At 47.3% G+C, this 19,133-nt stretch overlaps 1 protein-coding gene across 2 annotated transcripts in view; it reads left to right on the top strand.

The window, feature by feature from the left end:
• The window catches only part of PDS5B (PDS5 cohesin associated factor B), an 813,886-nt gene extending 795,090 nt beyond the window's left edge, over window positions 1-18,796 (top strand). For both annotated transcript variants that reach the window (XM_069205557.1, XM_069205556.1), the window contains exons 34-35: window positions 1,101-1,239; window positions 17,793-18,796. In XM_069205557.1, the coding sequence (XP_069061658.1) occupies window positions 1,101-1,239; window positions 17,793-17,828 (175 nt within the window). In that variant the 3' untranslated portion in view covers window positions 17,829-18,796. The remainder of the gene's footprint in view (window positions 1-1,100; window positions 1,240-17,792) is intronic.
• Window positions 18,797-19,133: the final 337 nt, after the last annotated feature.

Raw genomic sequence — 19,133 nt, 5'->3', positions numbered from 1 at the left:
TGAATCTCTACATCGCTGAACATACCAAGATGTTGCTGCTGAAGCGCAGGTCTCATTCCTACTCAAGGTAGTGGGCCCATTCTCTGCCTGTTTCCACTATCTATCCTCTTTCTTCTTCAGATATTCGGGTAAGCCAAAGTGCAAGTGAATACTCAAAAAAATTAAGCCGCTGCTCATCTTGCTCAACTACCTGCACATGACATACACAACACCCGAACGTCTATGGCGCACTGGCGCACTGCAGTTGCCAGCCTGTTGGAGCTGCTCGGGCACCCCTGCTAATTATTTATCATATAGTGTGAGACTGTCTGGTGATCGCAAGATTTCTCTGGATAGCTGATTGCTCCAGTCATAATGGGGCAACACAGTTCATAGATGTTGCTGAAGCTTGTTTGTATATGCTGTTGGCATAGTTAAGTTGCTTTTTCTTTGCATACTTTGATAACTCTGTGACCAAATGCAGCATAAATAATTAATGATTTTGTTCACTGCTTCGAAAGAAGTGGAGTTTATTTGTTGATCCTCAGTAAGTCATTTTCTGTCATTCTTTATTTATCTTGGTCCTTGTGAATTAAATTGGGAAGGTTGCCTTCACTCCAGAGTTTGTAGTTCTATGTGTCTGATTCTGATTGTCGTTTTTTAATGTTCAGGAGATCCCATCTTCTATCTTACAAAGCAGATGATGTGAACCCTTTTTTAGGGATAACTGGGTAAGTCAGTGATTACTGGGCCTTGACTTAAGTGGCCACTGCTTACTGCCACTGGTGCCCTGTAACCACTAATGGTATTTTAGTCCATTCAGATAATCAATGTGTATATTCCCTTTCCACACTTGACTTTCTTGTGGTGTCATAGCAAAGTTTAGTAATCAAGATTTACTTTTGCATGTGATAAAGAATTGAAACTCTGATGCAGTAGAACACAAATTGTGGAAGAGTAAAATAAATGTTCAGTCAGTCCCATAACGTCTAGTAGGGATATTACTTTATTACATAAGGTATTTTACAACACGTCCCACGTATTGTCTTGTCCTTAAAGCTGGCATTTTTTGTTTTTAATGTTGTGCCCTGTTTTAGCAGTTTGTTTGTTTTAAATTGTAGTAAGCGCCTAAAAAAAGTAGCAAGTAAAGAAAATGACTCTGCAGATGAGATGGATGTGTCTCAAAGAAGCCCAGCCATCAGTGAAGACCTTTCCCAGGAAGAAGCACCAGTAGAAAAAGAAATCATCAAACCAATCATAGTATGTATTAAGTTGTTTAAGCTTGCAAAAGTAAAACACAAAGTTCGTGAGGATAAAATATTTGACTTCTGCATAGGCTTTCTTTAAGATGATCCGTTTGTAAGGTAGATAGGCAGCAAGAAGTGCAGGGCAGTCCAGAAGAGAACCTTATCCAGCTGGAACAGTTTGTGCATCAAGGTGTGTTGCACCCGTACAAAGAAAGAGCCACCTGAGGGAATCTGAGCCCATTCCATCAGTGCAAATTGTTCCACTTTCACTTTAGCGAGGCAAAACTGTGATTGTAAGATAGTGACGTGGACTTCCCTTCACACCTTCACCATGCATTATTGTTGGATTTGTAGGTGAGAAGGGATGGCCATTTAACACATTCTGTGCTGCAGGATCTCCTCGTATAACCATCATTAAGGCCCTCTGTCTATTGGGGTACTTGCTGGTAATCTATTCAAGAGGTTATTAGTCTGCATGTTGTATCCATCCAAAGAAAAAGTTACTTACCTTTGGTAATGATCTTTCCAGTGGATAGTTCATGTACCCAAAGATCTATTTTCAGATTCCTCACTGATCCCACATATCTCCCCATTGAGGATGTTGCAGTGCATTGTTGCAAAGTTATGTGGTTCGCCTTCTGATGTTTGCCTCAAAAGGCACAGAAATAATGGGTGAGACTGATGTTGGAACACAGGGGCTGGACACTTCATGGCTCTAGTGACATCACTTGTGTTGTTTCCAGCAGCCCCTACGGATGTGGAAAAGATATTGAAAGTTTTCAGATCCAGCTGCACCTAGGATTATCAAATGATGAGGAATCTGCAGGTAGATAAAGTGTCCACCAGAATGTTTACCAAAAGTAAGTAACGTATTATTCTAATTTGATAATCCAGTGCAGTGCCATTAATTTTATCTGCACCCAAAGCAAGTCTGTCCTTATTAAACATTTTAGCACAGGAGAACTTACCCTAGGGAGAGGCCGGCCACTTGGTAATGTGTCAAGAAATGGAGTAAAAATGAGATGGGATGTTAAAACACCGGAAATCCAGTGGTGCAGTGGTGGAAATACTACATTTGAGCTCTCCTGCTTCCTTATGCCCACAAGTTAGATGATGAATGCAGTCTACAAGAAAGCAGGAGAGTTGTAGATATGGCAGACTTCAAGAAAAAAGATGATGGGTCGAAGGGGATTGAGAACACTGAGATTTCAAGTAAAGAGAAAATTCAGTGGTTAGTGACATTGATAGTCAACCCTCCAATTTTTTTGTTATCTTCAGAAAGTGATTGAACTTAATAGATGATGCGGCGAGGGCAGGTATTGTGTTTATGAATTTTCCAGAAGTCATTACATAAAGCAGTGATTAAGATGATTAGGACAGTAGGATGGTTGTAAATTACTGTACATATTTTAGTAATTACTGAGTTTTATTCCCAATATAGTATGCCGTTGTAGGAAGCTGGCTTACTCTATAGTGCACTAGAATGAAGTACACTGTGCAGAGAGTCTAGTGAATCCCAGTTGGCATTGCAGAGGCAAATGTAGACAGGACTGATGCTCTATTTGTGGTAGTGTGGGATAGCAGTAGGGTCATTAGAGGGTAGTGCTAAGCATTTGTTGTACTCACAGAGGCAACAAATGAGACGCACAGTCAAATAATAAATCCAAGACCAATTTAGAGAAATAGCAATTCTTTTTTTTTTATATCTTTCAATCCCAAGAACTATTCTATCAGGTAAGTAGACTTTTAAGCATAAATACCTTCAGTTTCAAAAATAGACAGTGCAATTTTCAGAGTTCTCTCAATGTTATCCTATGGAGGAAAAACAATGTTCAGCAAACAAAGGGTTAACAACTTAGTAAGCCTATCTTAGGGAGTTAAGGTAAGTACTGCGTACTGATCAGAACAACACCAACAGGTCACATCAGGTGGCCAGGTACAGAGGGTTCAGTAAGGCATTGGGTGCCCAATGGTTTCCTATGGGAGATTGACCCTGTGACAAACAGGCTGCAGGCTCTTGCTGTAAAGCCAATCGGGGACAACAAACAGGTAGTAGACTTGGGGTGCTCGGTGACGTAGGTACTCCTTTGGTCCTCTTCTCCTGTGGCCAGGGGTGATGGTTGCAGTGGTGCTTTTGGTGTCTGGTTTTCTTGTCCAGGAGCAGTCGCGGCCAGGGGTTCCTGTGGGTTGAGGCTGCAGGCATCGTGGGAAAGTCCAGCAGGAGTGGACCAAGGGTGGACTTGAGCCCTCACGTGCAGAGGGGTCGTCATTGGCACCAATGACCCACCTCAGCTGGGGTCAGGGGTTACCGGTGCATTAGTTGTTGTAGGTGTCAGGTTTTCTCTCACAACCAGGTTGCCAGGGAGCCTTGCTGGCACTGTTGGTGCCCTCACATGTGCATGGATGCACCCAGTTTTAGAGGTGACTTACACCTGGCACATGCAGTGATAGTGGGCTTGGCACAGAGGGATGTGTGACAGGTCGGGTTTTCAATTTAACCCGCACCAACACGCAGTCTGCAATGGCAGCACTTTGTCGGTTAGGTGAGGGGTCCCTGAAGAAGGCACAATTGATGCAGCACCCCTCAGAGACCTTCCTTAGTACCCCAGGCCCTAGTACCAGGTAGCTAAGGAGTTTGCCAATTGTGCAAAACATCTGTGCAGTTTTGGGGAAAGAGATCTGGGTACCTGTTCAGCAGGAACCCAGTGCACTAATATTCAAAGCCACATCAGGAACCAGGCGAAAAGTAGGGGCTAACTGTGTCAAAAATAGTGCTTTACTGCAGCTGTTTGCTAGGGTCCCTCAACTGAGTGTAGGGGAAACATAGTATTCCTAGTCAGTTGGCCACAAGTCTTTGGGACCGGTGTGTTTGGTCTTCAGAGCAGCGTTGCGTGAAGATAGGGAGATTTCTGCTCAAAGTTTGCTTGGGATGGTGTAGCAGTGCCATAAACACATTTTTGACCTTGCTGTTGCCTGGAACGCCTTAGTGACCCCCTAGTTTGTCAGCTGTGTCTTTATACTCTGTGTCCTCTGTGTATATATAATTGGATACTTATTTCTATTTTGTTTTTTGTATTAGGAAATACAAATGGGTTGAGATAGTACTTTGTTTGATCTTTTCTGCAAAGGTAATTCCTATTAGCTGTTTATTTCTTGTATTTGCCTGCTATTCTTAATTGAGAAAAAATAATTAGTCTAATCTTGGGTAGCTTGTCTTCAGAGTAAATATTTTGTTTTGAAGGTGCAGCACTTGTATTAGGACATAATGGTAGAGGGCCTGGGGAGAGGAGGAGGATATTTATAAAGTATCCTTTGGAGAAGCATCTAATGTGCTTGGGGACCTGTGTATGCTGATAAGTTGATTTTGCTGAGTGGTAGGTGGCATTGTGGCAGACAAGTGGGATAGCTGGCTCATTGTGGGCAAATCTTTTGTACTTTCAGTAATAGAGATCTGGAGCAGTTGAGATCAAAGTGATAAGGATGAGAATTTCAGGTTGGGAATTGATAGTGGGGGGGGGGGGGTGGGGAGGTTTGTCTTCCTCGGAAGGGAAAATATTAGGAAGTCAGAGTTAAGGCTTGTTTATTCAAATTCTTTATCCTTGAAGTTTCCCCCAAGCATTAAACGTTACTTGCATTACCTAAGCAGGGATGTTGCTTTTTCATAAAGATTTATGTGGCAATGACATCAGCCCTTTTTGCGTCATTAATTGGAGGAATCTGCAGCTAGAAGTCTATCAGATAAACAAGTTACTTACCTTCGGTAACGCCTTATATAGTAGAGGCTATCTAGCTGCAGATTCCTTACCAACTCTCACCTCCTCCCTGAACTTTTCCACCTAAAATGGTCCTTGTAGGCCCTTAGAACCTGCACACTGGTAATCGACCTTTGACTGTGGCCCCATGCGTCTGGCGGCGTGCTGGGGTTGTGTCAATATAGCACCACACACCTCACATCTAGCGCATATGATGCCGACATAGACCTGTTTGCCACTTCCAGGCACAAAGGAATACTTCTCTGGATTTTCTGGATTTAGTCTGATGCCTACATGAAGGAAAGTTCCCTTTTTGGCATGGTCATCCCCCACTTTTTGTCACTGGGACTGAGGTTTTTCGACTGAGGTGGACTGGGTCCCTGCTAAACAGGTTCCCAATGCCAGTGCTTCTTCCTTAAAAACAGGTAGCATTGTGCACAATTGGCACTTTCCTCTACCTGTGTAATACCCTAGTAAGGGGTACCCCTGGTACCTAGGGCTTGGGTAGAGGAGAGGGCCCCTAAGGGCTACAGCGCATGTTGTGCCACCCTCAGGGACCCCCTTAAAAGTGAGAAGCACATAGCTGCCATTGCAGGCTGTGTGTCCTGGTGCAGGCCAGGTGAATCACTCTAGCAGGATGGCTAGCAGATCTGTATACCAAAGCCAAGGTCGTCAAAGACCCTGCTGCCTTTAGTATGCAAATCCCCAGACCTGGGTGTGGCCACCTCCTTGTTCTGAGGTCCATTTGGCACCAGGACAGGCAGGAAAATTAGATACAGTAGGCATGTACCACCTCTGGGCTAACCCAAAGTTTACAATTGAGGAAGAGTTCCACCATTTTGTTTTTGGTCAGAACTAGGCCTTCTGGGACAGGAATATGCCCACTTAGCACAGGAGGTGGTCATATAGGTGGTGTAAGCACCCCAAGGGTAAGTAGCCCATTACACACCCCTAAATTCAGTATTTAGGCTTCTCTCTGACACCAGAAAACAGATTCTTTGGACCCAAGAAGGAGGACAGAGGAGAGCCGTGAAAAGCAAGAACAGAGGAGCAGCTATTGACTTGGCCCCAACCCGGCCAGCCTGCTTGCATTCTTTGACAATTGTGCCACAGTTGTCTCGTCCTGCAGATGCTGTGCCTCCAGACGCCTGTATAGACTGCCTGCACCTCTAAAAAGCACCAGGATCTCCAGTGGAGTAGTGGGGCTACGTCCCTGTATTTTGCAGGCACCCAAGAAGTACCCTTAGGGCTCCGGATGCCTAAAACCCAACACCTGACATCACCACTGCGCCAGTGCCCCCTAGCCTGAGTTGAAGTGGGCCAGCGGTGCCAGCTTGTTTCCCAGGCCTCCATGATAAAAGTCCACCTTGAATGTTTCAACTATGGACTGTCCGACCCCGCCTGCAGTCCTTTTTGTGTAGGCCCCCTCTACTGCGATCGCCCCGGTGACGGACTCCCTGATGGTCCAACACAGCTCTGCACCTAGGTGAAGAGAAACAAAGGTGTCCCTACATCCCTGAGCCTCGTGAGACCAGAGCCCTCTCGTTGTTTTGGCTGGACTGGACCCTCACTCCACACCTGCAGCATCTTGAAGGTCCTCCCCTCTACTGCAAATGCCTCTGGTGACGGAACCCCGACGGTCCAGGACACCTCTGCACCCTGCCTCTCCGGATCAAGGAGGAGGGGAACCATCAGTGTCCCTGCCTCCCCGAACATCACAAGACTTGATCCCCCTCTGTTGACTTAACTGGATTGGACACCCAGTCCTCTCCTGCAGCTTCTTTCCCCAGGACCATTTCCCATTAAAATGAGCAGAGCCCCCGATGTCGTAAAGCATCTGTGTATCCGGACACCCCAGAGCCCCCGAGGTGACCTGTTGGAGCTGCCCTGAACAGTGCCCTGTACTGACCCTAACTCCTGAGAATTAGTCCTGTAAGTCGCTTTTGAATGCCTACATGCAATGCTTGTGTTTTCCTCCATAGGTGTGTATCACTGCTTTAAAGGCACTTCAAGTAACTTGCTGTTTACTTCCCAACTGCAACAGTATTAATCTTGGTTAAAGTAGTCTTGTGTTGAAACATAATATAAACAATGTATCTATTTTTTTTTTTACAATTGGTCTTGATTTCCGTTTTGAGTGTGTCTCATTTAGTACAACAAATGCTTAGCACTACTTCCTGATAGGCCTAACTGCGTGCCCACACTACGACAAAAGAGAACTTTTGGGACTGTCATTTGTAACCCTGTAAACCAATAAGGGTCCCCTGGACTATGTGCATAGTGTCCCCCATACATTAGTGCACTACATAGATCCATCTTGGAACCCCTGCTGGCTCGCATTCAGTGAGTCCCTCACTGACGTCCTACTGGGTACCGGGTCCAAACCCAGCAAAGGGGCTCCTCTGAACAGGATGATTGGCTGCCGGGATCGCCGTGCATCAGAGGACCCAAGTTTCTTGACTCAGCACCCCACCACTGAGAGCTTGGTGGTCCAAGAGTCTTCCTCCTAAGGCGCGTTGCCTTCCCTTCCGTTCCCCCAGATAGGGAATCCAAAAAGTTGGATTTACTTGGTAAGATGTTGTTCGATGGCATCTGTCGCTGTAGATACACATGTTCTGCATAGCTCGCCATCTGGTGTTGGGTCGGAGTGTTACAAGTTGTTTTTCTTCGAAGAAGTCTTTCGAGTCACGGGACCGAGTGACTCCTCCTTCTGTCTCCATTGCACATGGGCGTCGACTCCATCTTCGATTGTTTTCTTTCCGCCATCGGGTTCGGACGTGTTCCTGTCGCTCCGAGTTTCGGAACGGAAAGTTAGTAAATTTCGGAAGATTTTCGTCGGTATTGTTGCGTTCAGGATCGGCGTAGTTAGATTCAACACCGCATCGAAGGTCGACGCGCTCCGGTGCCCTTCGGGGTAGCTTTCGATCCCCCGTCGGGGCCTGGTCGGCCCGACCGCGTGTAGAACAACGCCGATGGAACGGACCCCGTTCCGTTTTTGTCCCAAATGCCACAACAAATACCCGTATACAGACCAACATTTGGTCTGTAACCTGTGCCTGTCACCTGAGCACAGTGAGGAGACTTGCGAGGCCTGTCGCGCGTTCCGGTCCCGAAAGACACTCCGTGACCGTCGAGCCAGGAGACTTCAGATGGCGTCCACGCCGACAGCGCACTGAGAGTTCGAGGAACAAGAGGAAGAAGAAACCTTTTCGATCCACGAATCGGACTCCGAGGAATTCGACGATCAAAGAACCGTGAGTAAGACGTCGAAAACAACACATAAGAAAAGTGACAAGGCCCAGGGGACGCCACTGCCACCAGGCCATGGCTCCACCCATAAATTCGGTGACCGACCATCGGCACCAAAAAAGGCCCAAACAGTGCCGAGATCGTCCGACTCCGGTCGAGACACCGGCACGCAGCCTTCTCGGGATCGAGAAAGTGCTGGAGAAAAGCAACGACACCGAGATAGCGGTGTAGAAACGGCTCGACGCCGAGACAGCGGCACCGACGAAGATCGACGCCGAGAGGTTTCGACTCCAAAAAAGGAAAAAGCCACCTCGGAGCCGAAAAAACATACAGACAGGGTTTCGGTGCCGAAACAACCCGTAACCGACCCAGGTCCAGGCTCTTATACAGAGGAGCAATCCCTGTCCTCTCAGATGCGAAAGCATAGGTTTGAGGAAGAGCTGCAATCCACCGAAGTGGACCATACGCAAAAACGTATTTTCATACAGCAGGGAACAGGAAAAATAAGCACCCTTCCCCCTATTAGGAGAAAAAGGAGACTGGAGTTTCAAACAGACCAGGCGCCACAAACCAAGATGGTGAAAAAGGTGACTCCGCCACCCTCTCCTCCACCTGTAATTAACGTCTCACCAGCACAAACTCCGTCACATTCCCCGGCTCACACCACCATGAGCCAAGGTGACCAGGATCAAGACGCTTGGGACTTATATGACGCCCCAGTGTCGGACAACAGTCCGGAGGCATAAATTCCAACACACTGTGAGATAGGATTGCGCAAGTGCTGCCACATGTCCCAGAGGAGGCCTGGGCTGTACTCTCTCAGGCTAATGCTGATTAGAGAGACGCAGTCAAGTTAAAAATCCACACAAACTGGACACGACTGACTTGCTAGGCAGAGCTGTTTCCTCGACAGTGGCCCTGAGTCGCCACGCCTGGTTGAGGACGTCCCGCTTTTCAGGGGATGTCGAGGCTTCCTTGATGGACCTGCCCTTGGATGGCACCCTTCTCTACCGAGACAAGGCACACTCGAGTGCTTCAAGGATTCCCAGGTTATGGCCAGGTCGCCACTCCCCCAGTCTGCCTTTTGCCCCTTTCATAACTACAGAAGTGGCCATCAACCATGTCCATTCCCAGCCAGCCACTGTGCCGCGTTCTGTGCCCAGCCTTTGCATGGCTGAGGGTGCGACCTCCACTGACCTCGTGGGTCAGGTGATCAGCGGTCCGGGTAGTGTGCTGCAACACCCCTGCTGGAAGTTGGCTCTGTATATACTATCTCAAAGTGAGAGATAGTGTGCACAGAGTCCAAGGGTTCCCCTTAGAGGTTAATAGTGGCAAAATGAGATAATACTAATGCTCTATTTTGTGCTAGTGTAGTCGAGCAGTAGTCTTATCAGAGGGTAGTGTTAAGCATTTGTTGTACACACACATGCAATAAATGAGGAACACACACTCAGACTTCGCTCCACGCCAATAGTTTTTATATAGAAAAATATATTTTCTTAAGTTATTTTAGAACCACAAGATTCAAGATTTGAGGTAAAATGCAAGTTACTTCACACAGGTAAGTAAGGAACTTTGATTTAAAACAGTAGTACACACAGTTTAGGTTAAAATGGCTCCTGGGGGAGGTAAATTTGGTTAAGTTTCTCAGGTAAGTAAAGCACTTACACAGTCAGTCTCCTCGGCACAGGCAGCCCACTGCTGGGGGTTCAAGGCAACTCCAAAGTCACTGCACCAGCAACACAGGTCCGGTCAGATGCATAGGTCAAAGGAGGGCCAAAAACACATAGGTGCCTTTGGAGAACAGGGGTGCTCCGGTTCTGGTCTGCTGGCAGGTAAGTACCTGCTACCTCGGGGAGCAGACCAGGGGGGTTTTATAGAGCACTGGGGGAACACAAACAGGCACACAAAACACACCCTCAGTGGCACAGGGGCGGCTGGGTGCAGTGTGCAATTTAGGCATTTGGTTTGCTATAGGAAGCAATGGAGGGATCCAGTGATCACTTAGGCGATGCAGGCAGGGCACAGGGGGGCTTCTCGGGCCAGCCACCAACTGGGCTAGGATGAGGGCCGCCTGCTGATCACTCCTGCACTGGAAGGTGGTTCCTCTCAGTCCTGGGGGCTGCAGGTGCAGTGCTTGGTCCAGGTGTCTGGTTCCTTGTTACCAGGCAGTCGCGGTCAGGGGGTGCCTCTGGATCCTCTCTGCAGGCATCGCTGTGGGGGTGAAGGGGGTCGACTCAGGTTACTCACGTCGTTGCAGTCGCATGGGAGTCTTCTTTGCGGTGTTTGTTCTCTGGGGCTCGAGCCGGGGGCATCAGGTGCAGAGTGACAAGTCTGATGCTTCCGGAGGGAAGGGAGAGTTCTTTAAAAGTTGCTAAAAAGTTGCAAAGTTGTTGCTGTTTTTGAACAGTGCCACTGCTCTCTGGAGTTTCTTGGTCCTTCGGGTTCAGGGCAGTCCTCTGAGTCCTCAGAGGTCGCTGGTCCCTGTCGGATGCGTCGATGTGCAGGTTCTTTGAGTCTGGAGACAGGCCGGTAGAGCTATGGGCAAGTCAGTTGGTGTCTCCGTCATCTCTGCGGGGCTTTCAGGTCAGCAGTCCTTCTTTCTTCAGGTTGCAGGAATCTCATTTCCTGGGTTCAGGGTCGCCCCTAAATACCAAATTTATGGGTGTGTTTAAGCCTTGGGGGCAGTAGCCAATGGCTACTGTCCTGGAGGGTGGCTACACCCTCTTTGTGCCTCCTCCCTGAGGGGGGCACATCCCTAATCCTATTGGGGGAATCCTCCTATCTCAAGATGGAGGATTTCTAAAGGCAGGAGTCACCTCAGCTCAGGGCACCTTAGGGGCTGTCCTGACTGGTGGGTGGCTCCTCCTTGTTTTCCTCATTATCTCCTCCAGCCTTGTCGCCAAAAGTGGGGGCAGTGGCAGAAGGGGCTTGCATCTCCACTAGCTGGGATGCCCTGGGCTTCTGTAGCAAAAGGCATGGCCCTTTGAGGCTCACCGCCAGGTGTTACAGTTCCTGCTGGGGGAGGTGAGAAGCACCTCCACCCAGTACAGGCTTTGTTCCTGGCCACAGAGTGACAAAGGCACTCTCCCCATGTGGCCAGAAACTTGTCTGGTTGTGGCAGGCTGAAGGAAACTGGTCAGCCTAGCACTAGGAGTCAGACTGGTATTCAGGGGGCATCTCTAAGATGCCCTCTGGGTGTATTTTACAATTAATCCCACACTGGCAACAGTTAGCCTTTTTTGTGCTGAGAAGTTTGATACCAAACTTCCCAGGTTTCAGTGAGGCCATTATGGAACTGTGGAGTTCTTGTTTGACAAACTCCCAGACCATATACTCTTTATGGCTACCCTGCACTTAAATGTTTAAGGTTTTGCTTAGACACTGTAGGGGCATAGTGCTCATGCACATATGCCCTCACCTGTGGTATAGTGCACCTTGCCTTAGGGCTGTAAGGCCTGCTAGAGGGGTGACTTACCTATGCCACAGGCAGTGAGAGGTGGGCATGGCACCCTGAGGGGAGTGCCATGTCGACTTAGTCATATTCTCCCCACCAGCACACACAAGCTGTGAGGCAGTGTGCATGGGTGGAGTGAGGGGTCCCCAGGGTGGAATAAGACATGCTGCAGCCGTTAGAGACCTTCCCTGGAAACAGGACCCTTGGTACCACTGGTACCTTTTACAAGGGACTTCTCTGTATGCCAGAGGTGTACCAATTGTGGAAACAATGGTACATTTTTAGGAAAAGAACACTAGTGCTGGGGCCTGGTTAGCAGGATTCCAGCACACTCTGTCAAGTCAGCATCAATATCAGGCAAAAAGTGTGTGGGGTGGGGTAGCTGCAACAAGGGCCATTTTCCTACACTGAAGGGGGGGGGGGCATGAGCTACTACCCACCCTTCTGTGGATGAAGAACCAGGTTGACTGGTAAGAAGACCAGCTGTGGAGCCGAAGAGGAGTCCTTAGAGCGATGCAGATGATATCCCACGTCGGTTGTCAGGTTGTCGATGGTCAGTGGTGTAGGAGAACCACCAACAAGCCTTGGCAAATGCAAGAGAAGCAAAAGAAGAGTTGCAAGGCTGAAGAGGACCAACAAGACCAAAGTAACAATACTCTTGGAGGGGAGTCCGGGGTGACTCTCCGCAGTCGGGAGAGCCATCAGAAGCAGTCGCAGCCCCCACAGGCAACCCACTGGCAGCAGGCACAGTAAGTTGCAGTGAGGCCCAATTAGCACACCTGAAGAGGAGTCCCTCATCGCTAGAGAAGCAGAGAGGAGGCTGTGCTTTGCAGGAAGAAGTGCTGGTGGTCGGGCTACTTGGTGCCTGAAGATCTCTTGGAGCAGGAGACAACAAGCCTTGGTAGCTGCAAGACTCATGGTGGGCAGGGGTACTGTCCTGCAAGGAGAGGCAAGGGCTCACTGTCTCCCAAGTTGGACAGTTGGCAGAGAGGACCAAGGGGACCATTCCAGACCATCACCTGTGATGCAGGATCCACGCAGTTCGAGAGAAGAGCAAATCCATATAGCAGGACATTGTTGCTGTAGGTGCCTGCAGCTGCAGGGTAGTGACTCCTTCACTCCAAGGGAGATTCCTTCTTGCTTCTTGGTGCAGACTGAAGTGTCACCGACTCAAGAGGATGCAGAGTTGGCAAAATGTTGCATTTGCTGAAAGGAGCCGGAGAAACAATATTTCACAGCAAAGTAGTCACCGGAGTTGCAGACTTGTTGGTTCCTGAAGTGTCCGGCTACGGTTCCAGTGGCCAGAAGTCGAAGTAAACAATGCAGAGGAGTCCTGGTTGAGTCTTGCATGTCGAATCTGAGGACCCACTCGCAAAGGAGTGCTTATATAGCCCTAAAAGGGGGATTGGTCACCTAGCAAGGTGGTGGTCCTATCAGGAGGGGGCAATGACCTCACCTGCCTGACCTGCCCTCTCCTATACTCCCAAGATGGCAGAATCAAGTGCAACCTGGAGGAGCTCTGGGCACCACCCCTGGGGTGGTGATGGACACGGGATTGGTCACTGCCCTTTCCTTTGTCCACTTTTGCGCCAGAGCAGGGACCAGAGGTCCCTGGACTGGTGCATACCGGTTTATGCAAGGAGTGGACCAAATATGCCCTTCAAAGCAAACCAGTGGCTTGGGGAGACTACCCCTCCCACGCCTTGCAACACCTATTTCTGAGGGAGAGGGTGTTGCCTCCCTCTCCCACAGGAAATCCTTTGTTCTGCCTTCCCCTGCTTGAGCTGGTCAAGCAGCAGGAGGGCAGAACCCTGTCTGATACGTGGTAGTAGCGCGGGCTGCCTGGAAAACCATAGAAGACTGGTTGGAGGAATACTGGGGGGTCCTCTAAGGAACCCCCAGAGTGAATGGAATCATGCAACCAATACTGGCAACAGTAATGGGGTATGATTCAGACATGTTTGATAGCAAACATGCCCAGGTTCAGAGTTACCATTATGTAGCTTGACACAGGTAGTGAGTAAGTTGTGTCCTGTATAGCGGTAAAATGGCTTACCCACACCTATGAAGTCCAGTGTAATAGAACTGGAGTTCATAGTGGCACCTGCAGGGGTGCCTTACACACAGGGACCTGCACCCTGTCCTCTGGGCTAGACGGGCCTACCATAGGGGTGACTTACAGTGATCTGTCGCAGAGACCTGTGGTGAAAGGGTGCATGCAGACACATTTTGAATAGGCTCCTGTGGCTAGCACAATACATGCTGCAACCCATGAAAAACCCCTGATGCCCCAATGCCCTGGGTACCTAAGTACCATATACTAGGGACTTAAATTGGGGCACCAGTGACCCAATTGTGGTGTGTACACAGTCCTAGGCAACCAAATTTAGAGGGAGGGAGCACAATCACTGGGGTCCTGGTTAGCAGGATCCCAGTGAAAACAGTGTAAGGACACTGACTGCAGGCAAAATGTTGGGGTAACCATGCCAAGAAGAGGGTACTTTTCTACAAAGACTATATGTTAAATTTAGATTTCTAGGATTCTTATTTTCATATCCCCGTTCTGCCTACCCACAGATGTTACTGCAGTTCACGATAGGCTACGAGCACTTTCAATTCACCATGCTCCACTTTGACCTTACGAGCACCCCTCGGTTGTTTACCAAGGTGATGTGTTGGTTGCAGATCATCTGTGGAGATCAGGGGTTTCATCCTTCCTCTATCTCAATGACTGGCTGTTGAAGGCAGGCTCACCCATGCTGTTGTCTCCCACCTCAGGACTACAGCGGACCTCCTGCATTTGCTGGCGTTCACTATACACATGCCAAAGTCACACCTGACTCCCTCTCATATGCTCCCTTTCATCGGAGCAATTCTGGACGCAGTGCAGTTTCAGGCTTATCCTCTCGAGCAGTGAGTCCAGGATATTCAGGCTATGATAACGATGTTTCACCCTCTATCCTGGATTTCGGTGAGAATGACTATGAGGCTGCTGGGCCTCATGGCATCCTGTTGGTGACACATGCTGATGGTATATGCGGGCTCTGCGGTGGGACCTGAAGTTTCATTGGTCGCAGCATCAGGAGAATCTCTACAACAAGGTCCAGATCTCTGAGGGAACTGCAAAAGATCTGCAGTGGTGTTTAAATACCTGCAATTGAGTCAGAGGCAGATCCCTCTCCCTTCCCCACCAGATCTGACAGTAGTGACACTACTCCTAAAATGGGGCTACCATCTGGGAGAGGTGTAGTTCATAGGCATCTGGTTTCAGTCGGAAACTGGACACCACATTAACCTGTTGGAGCCCCATGCAATCCGGCTGGTATCGAAAAGCCTTTTTCCCCTCTATTGAGGGAAAGATGGTGCAGGTGCCCATGGACAACACCAACATCACCAAATGGTACTTCAACAACAGGGTGGGATCGTGGACCTTTCATCAAGAGGCTCTGTCCCTCAATACTTGGCAGACACAGGATGGCATATCCCTGGTGGTTCAACATCTGTGGGATCTCTGAATGCCAGAGCAGACAAACTCAGCCAAAAATGCCTAGCGGATCATGAATGGCGTTCCCATCCACAAGTGGCTTGAGGTCTCTTTAGTGGGGAGAGTGTTGATTAGATCTGTTCTCCTTCACAGAAAATACACAACATCAGTAGTTTACGTGTTTGAGTTTCCAAGGCGACAATCAATCGGCAATGCTTTTCGTCTCAAGTGGAACTCAGGCCTCCTGTACACCTTCCCGCCCATACCTCTTCTGCCCAGAATTCTCAAGCAGATGAAGAACGACCAGGCCCAAGTAATCCTTGTGGCCCCCGGTTGGGCATGGAGAGTCTTGTATGCCAAGCAGCTGAGCATGATCATCGATCCTCTGATTAGACTATGCCTTCTGGAAGCTCTTCTGTTGCAGCTGTAGGGGAGGGTTCTGCACCCGAACCTGTCCACTCTCCATTTTCTTGCGTGGAGATTGAGTGGCGGTAGTTGACAGCTTTTGAGCTTCTGCCCGAAGTTTGCAAATTTATCTTGGTAGCCAGACATCCCTCCACCAAAACGGTAGTCGCCTGTCGGAAGAAATTAGTGGCATGGTGCACAGACAAGTCTAAGCCACCTTACCTTTCTGTCTGTTCTGACAAAGTGGTGCTTCACACTAGGACCTTTTCTTTTTGCCAAAAGTGATTACACCCTTTCATGTAGACAAATACATAACCTTGCCTGCTTTTTAGGCACCCTCCACACCCTAAGGAAGACGAGGGACTCCACTGCCTGGACCCAATAGAGCATTGGCGTTCTACCTTTATCATACAAAAGAGTTCTGGGTGGATGACCTACTCTTTGTAAGTTATGTGGGTGCAAAGAAAGGTCAGGCAGTGCAAAGCAGACTATCTCCCTCTGGGTCGTATTCTGCATTAAGACCTGCTACACACTGGCCAAAAAATAACCCCCTGAGGACTTTCGTGGTCATTCTACCTGAGCTAAAGCTACACTACGTTAGCATGCAGAGTTCCAGTCCTTGACATCTGTCAGGCAGCAGTGTTGGCATCTCTGCATGTTTGCCAAACACTACTGCCTGGACAGTCCGGTCCATATGGACTGACATTTTTCCTGTTTAGTCCTGCAGGACTTTCTGGTATGAACTTGGTTTGCAGTCCCACCTCCATCTATTGAAAGGAAAGGAATCTGCAGCTGGAAGTCTCTATCAGATGAACAAGTTACTTACCTTCGGTAGCACATTATCTGGTAGAGACCATATCTAGCTGCAGATCCCTTACCGACTAACCCATCCGCCCCGCTCTGCGAATTGATTTCTAGGGCCAAGGACTCCCCTTTCAAGTCCTTTAGTTTTGACGCACTGCTGCTTCTTCATGGCTCTGCGCTTCTGGCATGAAAAGTCACAAAGAGAAACTGAAGTCAGCGCGCCGGGGTGGCGCCTATATCGGACCCATGATGTCCTATCCGGCACGGACACCAATGACAGACGCAGAGCTGATCGACGCCACCTAACTGTATACAGGGGCACTGCTCACAAAAATCTTCCTGATCCAGTCAGATTCCTGGGTAGAATCTAAAGGTAAGGAATCCATAGCTAGATATTGTCTCTACCAGATAAGATGTTACTGAAGGTAAGTAATTGTTCATCAGTGTAATTCCTTCTGAGTCTAAGGAATTGTCCCACACGTAGATTGTCCCACAATTTTTGGGATGAAAGCTGCCATACACTAATAGGTTATTCCAGTCTCTTGGTTTGTAATACAGTTCACACTTGAGGGTGTTATTCCATGGTAGTAATGCCAAAAGAAGTATGGCCTTGGGACAAGAAAACTCCTACTGGTGAGTGAAAGTCAATGCCGGCAAGATTTGACTGATGTTGAAAAACTTTCCAAAGTGAAATAGCTCCCTGTGCACTGTTTTATGCAGTTGTGCTACCCAAATTTTTAGCTGACTTAATGAAACCTCCTTGTGAACCTCTCTCTGCTTATGTTGTTTGTCTAGTCACATTTTAGACCGGACTCTTAACGGGCATAACTTCAGCCACTGCAACTGAAAAGTTTCAAGCACTGCCAGTTACATCTCCATAAATATGCTCCACTTTGAGGAAGTCACTTCATCACCCCTACCACCTTGCGCCGTTCTTGTTAAGTGTTCCTACCTAGTCTGGAGGATCATCAAAAATGTGGAACGTGCAGCACAACAGATATAGAATAAAAAGTTAGTATAGGGAAGTAATCTGTTCTTTCGTTTAAACTGAATTAAGCATGAGGGAGCTGAGACCATCCAATGTCTGGTGATTGTGACAGCACGTTTCCCTCCACTCCCTCATGCTAGAATAGCACGAGGTAGTGAGGGATAACTGGGACAGCTGGACTGAAGAAGCTAGGGGCCAGATGTATCAAAGGGTTTTTCCCATTCTGTGTCAATGGGAAAATGTGTTCGTACATATGGCCCTAGATTGGGTAATGCACTGATACAATTACAGTTCATGCAGTGCACTTGGAGGGTTCAGTAATCAGAAATTGTGTGGGGAACACTCATATGTGAAGCTGGGCAGGAATACATACATAGTGATAGTAAATATACCCATTATACAACATTTTATTGTTTTTATTTCACAGATCCGACGTAAGAATGCCAAAAGGGAAAGGCGATGAGTTGTGGAGATCTTGCTAAGGGGAAACCAGGACGGCATATTCTGTCGCAGAGCTTATGGCTGTTAATGCTGATGATGGGGTTGCACAAGAAAAAAAAACTCTGAACTTTGCATTCGCTCTCTGCATTTGAGGTCCCCACATCACAAAATTTAGCTACACGTTATCATTATATGTGGGTATTCTGTGATTGTAACGTGCTGGCTACATAGATTTTCAGCCTAAGGAAATATGTAAATAGTCTTTTTTAATGTCTCAGAAGTGATTGTATAGCTTTTATCTTGCAGCTTTAAACTGACAGTACACCACTGTTTCCGTAATGTGTGGATTGAAACTAAGAAAAGAACAATACCGATTGGATTGGATATAAAGCAATATCTGTCAGCATTTGTATTTGTACTTCATATCTTTACTGTGAAAAAATCATTTGAACAAATACGTTTTGTCACCTGTCTGTTGAAATATGGAATGATCCCTAGCTGTGTATAATCTTTTGTCTACATTAGGGCTCCCTTTTGTCGTAAGATATTTCTTGTTGTTCTTCTTTGGAGCTAATTATCACAGATGTAAATTCATAAGCAGCCCTCAAATTGTGTCATTTACACCTCAGTATTGCCGCCAGGGATTTCTGGCTTTAAGGTGGCATTGAAAATTAGAAAAAAAAGATATTTAAAGTATTTTCATTTTGAAAGTGTGTACTATTAAATAATAATGTATTGTTAATATACTTTTATTTTATTTTTCTCAATCAGTTTTTACTAATCTACTGTATCAATAAATGATTGTATTATGTTTTTAAAACGTAAGATATATATATATCATCTTAAACATTATGTTCTGTAAAAAATGCGGATTGCATTCCTTTGAAATCTGACGTAAACCTTTGAGTATAGTTATTGCTTTGTAAGCATTCAGTGGAAATTGTTTTTTTATTGATGCAGTATGTTTTCACTATAAAGCTGTAATTGGGAGTCAAGTCTTCTGTATTTAATGATGAGTTACATGTTCCATTACAAAGTGTTAAACAAAAACTATTTTTATACAAGAAAAGTTTAATCATTATGTTTTGTTGGGGTGAAATATTTTATAACAATAGTTCCATGCTGCACTGAAAAACTCAAAACAAACACCTTAAACATTATAAAGGAGACAATTACACCGTCCTATTTCCTTGTTCCATCATGTATCCGTTGGCTGGATGATATGTCTGGATAGCACTTGATTTTGTGGACATGGCCAGCTTATTTTGAGTTTTAGTGTGTGCAAAAGAAAAAACGTCTGACATGTTGGTGTTGTGCAAATCTTTTG

Source organism: Pleurodeles waltl, chromosome 8 (genome assembly GCF_031143425.1).
Source record: "Pleurodeles waltl isolate 20211129_DDA chromosome 8, aPleWal1.hap1.20221129, whole genome shotgun sequence".
Classification (NCBI taxonomy): domain Eukaryota; kingdom Metazoa; phylum Chordata; class Amphibia; order Caudata; family Salamandridae; genus Pleurodeles; species Pleurodeles waltl.
Note: the sequence above shows the minus strand (reverse complement) of the source record. Positions and strands in the feature narration are given on the sequence as shown.